Consider the following 8,560-nt stretch of genomic DNA (forward strand, 5'->3'; position numbering starts at 1 on the left):
CCTTTTTCTTCTTCTTTTTGATGCAAAGATTGTGTTGTGTTTTGCTCATAAACATATTTGATGAGTACAAGTTAAATCCTTGCACACTTAATCTGGTCATGGATGAACTCTCACCAGAGAGAGAGAGAGAGAGAGAGAGAGAGAGAGAGAGAGATGTTTAAGAAACTTAATATGTAGAGGTTTCCTTCAAAGTCATATTCGAGAGGGGAGCCATTAAAGAAGACGTTACATGGGATGAAAGAAGGTATAGACAAGCTTTGGACAACCATCATTTATCATGCCATGACAAAAACTATCAGCACCCACTGTGATTCTTTTTTATTGGATTACATTAAATTTTAACCTTTTTAAAGCTTTATTCTACAATCAATATCGTTATCCATCCATCAATTCATCATTCAGTAAGATCTTGCAAGCACTCGTGAATATGTACAGGCAGGCGTAGGAAAAAGAACATGAAGTTGGATCAGAAACAATTTTTCTAACAGGAGGCGAAGATGAACAGTTTCACCAGAGCTATGCTTACATTGTCCTTTGAAGTGTATTCATCATCTACAGCAAGCAATGCACATTGCGAGTACGAAGTTGCGTCTTCCTTCCCTCGTGGCCTCGTCAGTAATCTTCTCCTTTCTCTTCTGCCTGTTGTTGGCTGCCCTTAGCATTTGCAGCGAATGTTAGTGAGCATCGTCGTCCTTGCCCATCTGAGATGGCATGTTTATCGGTGCTCAGCGCTTAATACATTCTGGTCATGCCAAACTGAATGGTGCCGACTTTTCTGTGACCACCAGCAGTAGCTGCTGCGACGATCCCATTGAAGGGGGAAGCTCTCATGTCAAGGGCTATGTCTGGTGCCATCTTGCTGGGTATGCATGGATGGGGGGGTGGCTTGTGCTGTACAGATTCGCCTTCGGCCTCCACGGGGTCTCTGTTGGAGCTCCCCAACTTGCCTGCAGGACCATGAAAACAAAATGGCGGAATGGCGGATTGCAGCGGAAGAACAGGATTCCTGATGAATCGTCTGGGATCGTAGGCATCCTTCATACTTCCAATATCGTACGGCACCACCGGACCAACAACTTTTCCTGGTCTAGCTGGAAAACAGAGCACGATACAAGACTGTAAGTGTGCAACAGCATCATTACCAACGGTGGCCATTTTGGATCTAAGGAATTACCAGTTGGAATCCTTTGTGCCTGTGAAGCTTTTGAGATGCTTCCAGATGACCTTTCATTGTCACGAGGGTTCTTACACGCTTCAACCGTGCCTTGCTTATCTCTTGAAGGACCCATGTTCGGTTGTTCCATTGGGGGTATAGTAGCAGAGTGGACCACCGTGGACCTACCAGGAGGCAAATAAATCTAAACGACGAAAAGGTTGACCAATCCAGACTTTCATGAAATAAACGGGTGAGAAGATGGAAGAGACAAAACAAATGCAATCGCTTAAAAGAATTTCGTTTCTGTTTCAGTTAATTTCTATTCTTGAAAAGCAAAAAGATATATGCTAGTTTCAATTACCTTCTAAAATGCATGATGGATAGCATGCTTGTAAAGAGTTTGATATTTTAATGCCTGCTGTTTCCAGCTTCAAGTAAATTTTCAAAGACTATTATGAGAAACAATATTGGGACCGCTTGGTACGGGTGGTAGTGCTTGGTACATGAAAAATCGGTCCGATGGCATACCGGTACGTGGACCGCCGGTACCGCTATAGTGCTACAGTATTATATTGTAGCAGTGCTACAGTGCTACAGCAATGAAGAAAATATACTTGGTACCGATTTTTCATGTACTTGGTACCGATTTTTCATGTACTTGGTATGTACCACCCGTACCAAGCGGTCCCAATCGGTACTGCATACCTGCATACATGAAAAATCAAAGGAATAACATTCAAAATCAGACTACCATGAAAAAGTACCTAGGAAGAGAAACATGCTTCCTGTCTAATGGAATTACAGGCCCACTTTTACCACCATTCTCCTCAAGGTAAGCAAATTGCTTTCTAAACTGATCGACAGCACTGCATACACGGAAAGCAGGAAAAAATTACCAAGAGTGAGATTGTCAGGCATTTATTTATGAGTAGATACTGAAGGGCAAAGGGATCTGAAATATAGAACCTAGGATATAGGAAATTTGCACTTTGGGTTCCATTCATGTAGTCTTTGAGCAACTGGGGATGATACTCCAAAATCTCACGGAAGATAAGTTCCCGTATGTCCTCTTTAGTCAACCTTCGGCGCTCAAACTCAAATTCCATCTTTGTTATTGGTTGGCAAGATGGTTCTCTCTCTACCTTGGCAAGGCCTTTGAAATATGGATCAGCCAATGCCTGGTATATGGATAAATTTGGAATCATCATTTGATAAATAGAGTGATAAAGAATATGAGATACTATAACACTAAACCTCATGTGATACTACTAAAATTTAGAAAACAAAACATCATGAGGACAGAAGCAAATTATTGCATGAATCTAGTTGGACATGGATACCTCTTCAGCTGTTGGCCGGTCCTTGGGATCAAATGCTAAAAGCCTCTCTAGAAGTTTCAATGCCAGAGGATCTGCATTTGGGAACTTCTGTGAAAATGGCACAGACAGTTTTTTTCTCATGTTGCTCAAGTACTTCCTTGCCTTCTCATTCCGGACCTGGAATCAGAAAAGAAGGAAAATGATATTTTCAGTGATTTCAAAACAATGGCACCTTCAAACATAAAGTTTTGACACAACTATCATACCCGAGAAATTGTATCTAAGGAAGGTGTCCCCAGAAGATCAGTCATCAAATCCAACTGATGAACTACATTTTTACCAGGAAAAAGAGGCTTGCCTGTCAATACCTCAGCAAAAATGCAACCAATGCTCCAAATATCGATAGCAGTGGTATACTGCAATTTCAGAACAACCAGTCAATATAGTTTTTAGCAAAATTTCACGGTTCAAAACTAGAGAGTAAAACATACGAACAACTCGATACTAGTACCTGTTATTAGTGATATTTCAGCTTGCAGGGAGTTCAAAATCCTTCCTGAACATGCATTATTTTTAATGTATGGAACTATTATATCCTTCAGAAGTTTATCAAGAATAGCAACTACAACTATTCCAATTGTAAAATGTTTTTAAGAGTTACCGACAATAAATCATCAACTAAATCAATAACTATAGATCTCCAACAGATCACATAGTTGATCACATACTAACAAACAAAAAATCATCACTACTGGTATGCCAACATTCTGAGGCTCCATATCCCCCTTGCTATAAGTGTAAGCCCCACAAGACTTGATGGGCATGAAAATGGAAATGCTGATATATGCTATATAAGAATGTCTTTTTAAAGTTCACATAGTGCTTTACATAATAATTTTCAACAAAGAAATCATATTACAACATCCTGATCAAGCACAGAAAGATGTATTGGAATTTAAGGAAGATTCATACGTCACTCTGATTGGTAACTGCACCAGTTTTGTGCATCTTGAATTAGGTGCAAGAACTAAAGCTTTCCACAGTATATTTAATTTGTTTATTAATTCATAAATTCAACAAAACAACTCAGATGAGAGATCATTCAATAGCTATAAAACTCTGCTAATAGCTTCCAGTAGGGAAAGATTTTTTTGATTGGTTGTTATAATTGAAACAAAGAAGTGAAGAACAAGTTACAGATCAAGAACATGAACCCAAGCCCAGATGCATACATAACATGGTAGCAAATTAGGTCTGCAGTACAAAATAACAGGTCTATCATATTGCCTGATCGGCTGATCCAGCATGGTCATGTTCTTTTAACAGTGTTTAATATATGAGAATAGTTGTATGATTGCAGCTTGTGTTGCCATTGTGCTTTAGGCACCAGGCATAGTATTGAAATATTTCATGAGATAAAAACATTTAAAGATCATGAAGCAATATGCTTATACCTTGGAAAAGAATGATCCACATAACTCAGGAGCCCTATACCATCTGGTTGCAACATAATCCTGTTAAAAGTTAGTGCTCTAGAAGGTTAAAAGAGTGTAGTCATTGCTTCTTAGATGATAAAACAACAATCAAATATACCACTAGACCAAAACATAATAACAAGCAATAAATTGAATATGAAGGAAAAGGAAACCTCCAACTAACGTACCGTCCAAAAAATTGTTGTGGGCGTGTCGCTAAATGCAACTCTTGCCAGTCCAAAATCACAAATTTTTAGCTTGCAGTTTGCATTTGCTAGTATGTTTTTTGGCTTTAAATCACGATGATACACATTAGCTGCACATGAAACAAATTGGACATGAAAATGCTATTCTTAAAGATTACTCAGCATTTGGCACCTAGTGGAATTATCATCATAACCAAAAGATAAAATAGTAATAATCACAGATAAAACAAACAAGTCATAGAAGTCATTCAATGCACTGATCAAGTGAAAACATTTGAAATATTGATTTAAATATGTTTACAACCATAATTTTGGCCATGATAAAAGAGACTGAAACTTACTGCACATTTCAAGCATATGAAAGAATGATATAAGACAACCAAAAAACTATACAAACATGAAAACTCTCGACTCTGAATGTTTCCAATCACACGAAGTTGAAAATATAACAAAAATAACAAAATTCCCATTACTTAAGATGATCCAGATCATGAAATTATAAGCCTAACATTACGTGAATCAACTAATGCCACATTATATGGGCGTTAATGATTGAATCAACTAATGCCACATTATATGGGCGTTAATGATTGTATAGCCAATTCAAGGTTCCAGTTCCCGCTATACATCTTTGGCCATGCTGTTTCTATTTGATGTTACATGAAGAGAAGACAAGGATATAGCACAATTGTGAAGATTATGAAATTTCAAATGCTATTCCCCAACAAATGAACCTCAACCTGAATGCAGCCCCCCAGCTCTTACATTTTGAGTAGAACGAAAACCAAAGCAAGCTTTTCTGGATGCAAAACCCTAAAGTAACATAGATAAGTTCAAGAGAAACAAAGGCAGAGATTGTCAATAAGTCAAAGATTGTCAATGAGTAGTTTTTAACGGATGCACTCGTATTAGAAGTGAAAACTAAAAGAAAAAGAACAATAATCAAAAGTTACATTAGCCATATTAATCCATAACTGCATAAATCTTTCAATACCAATATATTACCTGTGTGAATATATTTTAGTGCACGAAGCAGCTGATAAAGAAAAAACTGATAATGTTCTCTTGTTAGATCATCGTTTGCCTTGATGACTTGGTGAAGATCTGACTCCATGAGCTCAAAAACAACATAAATATCTTTGAAATCCTTCCTTGATGGAGGCAACATGATGTGCTTAATCTCCACTATATCAGGATGTCTTAAAAGACGAAGAAGCTTGATCTCACGAAGGATTCTGACAGCATCGGAGATGTGTTCGAAAATATCATGTATCTTCTTGATCGCCACCTTCTCTCCAGTATGTGTATCAATTGCTGAACAGACCACCCCATAGCTACCTTTGCCTATAACCTCCTGAATTTGGTATCTATTGGCATCCCCATACTCGCTGAAAAAGTCCAAATCTGGTGAATTCTGCAGAAGACAATAAAATGCAATAACAGTTCAAGATAGCAACTTGTTTCAGTTCTGCAAATGCACTAATTTATGATTGAGAAAAATACAATACTGGCATCTTGTTGCTGGATCATCAAGTCCTTCAATATTCAGTTAATTATCCCTTTGAAAAGTAAAAAACATAATAGAACCCACTATATATCATGGCTGACAATTTGAGACAGTCATGTGCCTATATGCTCCAGTAATCTGTCACTTCAAATTTCAATGTAAAATTTGATAGATGAAAAATGGATAAATGCTATATCTTGCAAGAAAACAAATCGATAATTTGGATGTGGTAGTTAGAAGGAGCGATATGATTAATGTTAGTGGCAATAGAAGAGAAAAAGGAAGACCTAAAAATATCGTAATAGAAACTATAAACAAATATTTAAATACTCTAAACTCAACTACACATATGATGTTTTACAAATCTCAATGGCGGCAAAAGATCCATGTAGCCAACCCCAAATCGTTGGTACTCACCGATTTGTTGTTGTTGTTGTTTGTTTAAATTGAAAAGACTTCTAAGATGATGAGTTGTGTAACACCAGTTTACCTTTCTGTATATACTAAAACAAAATTTGCATACTTAAAATACAAATACATCCATATAAGTACTACATGCATACCTTTTGTTCTCTAATTAAGTCAGGACAGGGAACTTCATGTGGGACCAGATACAAGAATCAAATTGGTCTTATGCACCAACTTACATATTACACCAATTGGTATCAAGGATTAATTTTATTTCCTCCAGTCCTACAGATGATGTTATATTTTTAATGTTTCAAAATAGCAACATGACAGCATCAGAACAACAGCCCACACATAATTTGGATCACCACTAGAAATCAAGAAAATGGGAAATACTCCAAAAAGAGCCCACAGAGTAATTTGTGCAGATACAACAACAAAAAAACGAAAATTTTATCTTCACGGAAGATGTGAAAGAACAAAAATGACAAACAAATAATAGAAACAAAAATATCGGAGAAAATCCTCAGGATTAGAGTTCACCGATAGCAACTCAATCGGCATGTGCGTTCAAAAAAGATAAAAGTACAACCAGGAAGAAAAGAAATAACGAAACGGAAGAAGAATCTCGAGATGACCGACAGAAGCTACCCGGACGCAATTCCAAGTAGAATTGAGTCGATTTTTGAACCATCATCAGTGGTGTCAGATGAAATGCACAAACTCAAAACAGGAACCTGGTACCGGACTTGGTGCAGAAAATCTTTGACAGCCGGTCATCATTCAAAACGTTTACTTCAGAAAAATCGTAGCATAAGGAATTATACACGAATCAAACCCAACCAGTCATCGATCGACTCAATTGGAGCAACTCGAGGAGCCATTAGATATGCTTCAAAAAGAAGAAGAAAGGCAGAAGCCAAGAGACAATGAGAAAGGAGAACATCGGTCAACGGGAGCAACTTGGCACTCGGATAGAGCAAAAACCGACCTGAACCAGCAGATCTATAGCGTAACCCAAACAAAAAGGGAACAGACAGGAAAAGCACGGATCAAGAAACCCACCTTCTTTCGCTGATCTTGCTGCATTTTTACAGCTTAGCACCCGAATCGCCTATCGAGACAATCCAAAACTCCTTCCTCTTCTTATCTTCCTCCTCTTTTTTACCTCCACCGATCCCTCTTCCTTCCTCTCCTCACACTCTCCGTTAAAACTCCGGACGAGATCTAAACCAAAAAGGAACGGAGCCCTATGGAAATCATCCGCATTTGCCCCACCTGCCCCCGCTCCGGATCACAACCCGGCAGTCCCGCGCCGACGCTCCGAAGCGCACAGAGACGGGATCCAATCCCACAGGCACTCACAGTCCCCCCAACGCAACAAGAGCCACGATCACAGAGACGGGGAGCCCCGCCGAAAACTCCACCACACAAGATCCGGCCCCTCCACGTTCCAAACCGAAACCAAAGCTCGTCGCTCCGCCGCCTCCACGAAACCGACCGGCAATTCCTCCAAAAACCTCCAAGCACAGAGTAACCAGCCCCGAAACCACGCCCTAATCCCAGGGTTTTCTGATAGCAAGAGACGAAGGGATGGGTGAGGTCAGGGAAGAGATGGGAGAGGAAGAGAAGAATGGTTACCGATGCAGGGCATCTAAAGCGTTTCTATATAATTTCTGAAGGACGATAATGCACCCAACTGTTCTCCAAAAATACACAATAACGTAGCGTAACGTTAGGTAATTAATGGTAATACGTGAGGGTCTTTTCGTCATAATGAGAGGTGCCTTTGCGTGCCTGCGTAGGCTTTTGGTGGCCGCAGTTTGGTGCCACTTCGAATCTTTCACCCTTTTTTTTACCGTTGGAAGGAGGAGAGGATGGAAATTGAAATGGTTGAAGCCTTCAAACTTTGTTATTATCTTGTCGATTCTTATGAGATTGGTTGACCTCCTTTGCAATTTTTCTCTTTGTCTATTTTACTTTTATTTATATACAAAAATAAATATTTTAATGGTAAAAAAACTAATTTTTTGGTTGATTAAAAGAAAATAGGAATTGGTATAAAGTTGACAATGCTGCAATGGTGTGTTGGTCAAAGCAGGGGATGATCTTATCCAGTTAGCCATGGAGTTCCCCAGGAATGTCACATGAGAACACCTGAAGGAAGGAATCAGAAGAACTCAGGTTTACCACTTAACTGCAGTCGAGAATTCTAGGTGGAAAGATGGCTGAGAGCTTAAGCAACGTTGATGATGATCTCAATAATGAAGTGTCATTAATGGTGTGCAGATTCATGGAAGCTATAAATTAGAATGCCTTCTCGGGTTTTCCTCACAGGTAAGTCTGCAAGCAAGAAAATTCCAAGAAAAGAATATGCCCAGAATAGTCGTTTATGTGAAGAAACGTTGGTGATTGCAACCTGTTACCATTCTACTGAAAGTTACCTCCCAACCTTCTGCCTTCTTCTTCTTCTTCTTCTTCTTCTTTTT

At 38.9% G+C, this 8,560-nt stretch overlaps 1 protein-coding gene across 1 annotated transcript; it reads right to left on the reverse strand.

Annotated features, from left to right (window-relative positions):
• Positions 1–382: 382 nt before the first annotated feature.
• LOC135592606 (mitogen-activated protein kinase 10-like) lies at positions 383–7,713 on the reverse strand. Its single transcript, XM_065082158.1, has 10 exons — positions 7,137–7,713; positions 5,162–5,570; positions 4,139–4,266; positions 3,930–3,989; positions 2,742–2,891; positions 2,497–2,652; positions 2,123–2,334; positions 1,921–2,022; positions 1,175–1,338; positions 383–1,091 (listed from the first exon to the last, which is right to left on the reverse strand). The coding sequence occupies exons 1-10, from the start codon at positions 7,158–7,160 to the stop codon at positions 733–735; spliced, it is 1,764 nt and encodes a 587-aa protein (XP_064938230.1). The 5' UTR covers positions 7,161–7,713; the 3' UTR covers positions 383–732.
• Positions 7,714–8,560: the final 847 nt, after the last annotated feature.

Source organism: Musa acuminata, chromosome BXJ1-9 (assembly GCF_036884655.1).
Source record: "Musa acuminata AAA Group cultivar baxijiao chromosome BXJ1-9, Cavendish_Baxijiao_AAA, whole genome shotgun sequence".
Classification (NCBI taxonomy): Eukaryota; Viridiplantae; Streptophyta; class Magnoliopsida; order Zingiberales; family Musaceae; genus Musa; species Musa acuminata.

Bases quoted from the DNA above. Each gene is read 5' to 3' on its own strand.
- LOC135592606 (XM_065082158.1), bottom strand. From the start codon at position 7,160: ATGCAGCAAGATCAGCGAAAGAAG. The intron at 1,339-1,920 runs GTACTTTTTCAT...GCCTCCTGGTAG, and splicing joins AAGCATGTTTCTCTTCCTAG to GTCCACGGTGGTCCACTCTG. The intron at 1,092-1,174 runs GTAATTCCTTAG...TCTGTTTTCCAG, and splicing joins GGCACAAAGGATTCCAACTG to CTAGACCAGGAAAAGTTGTT.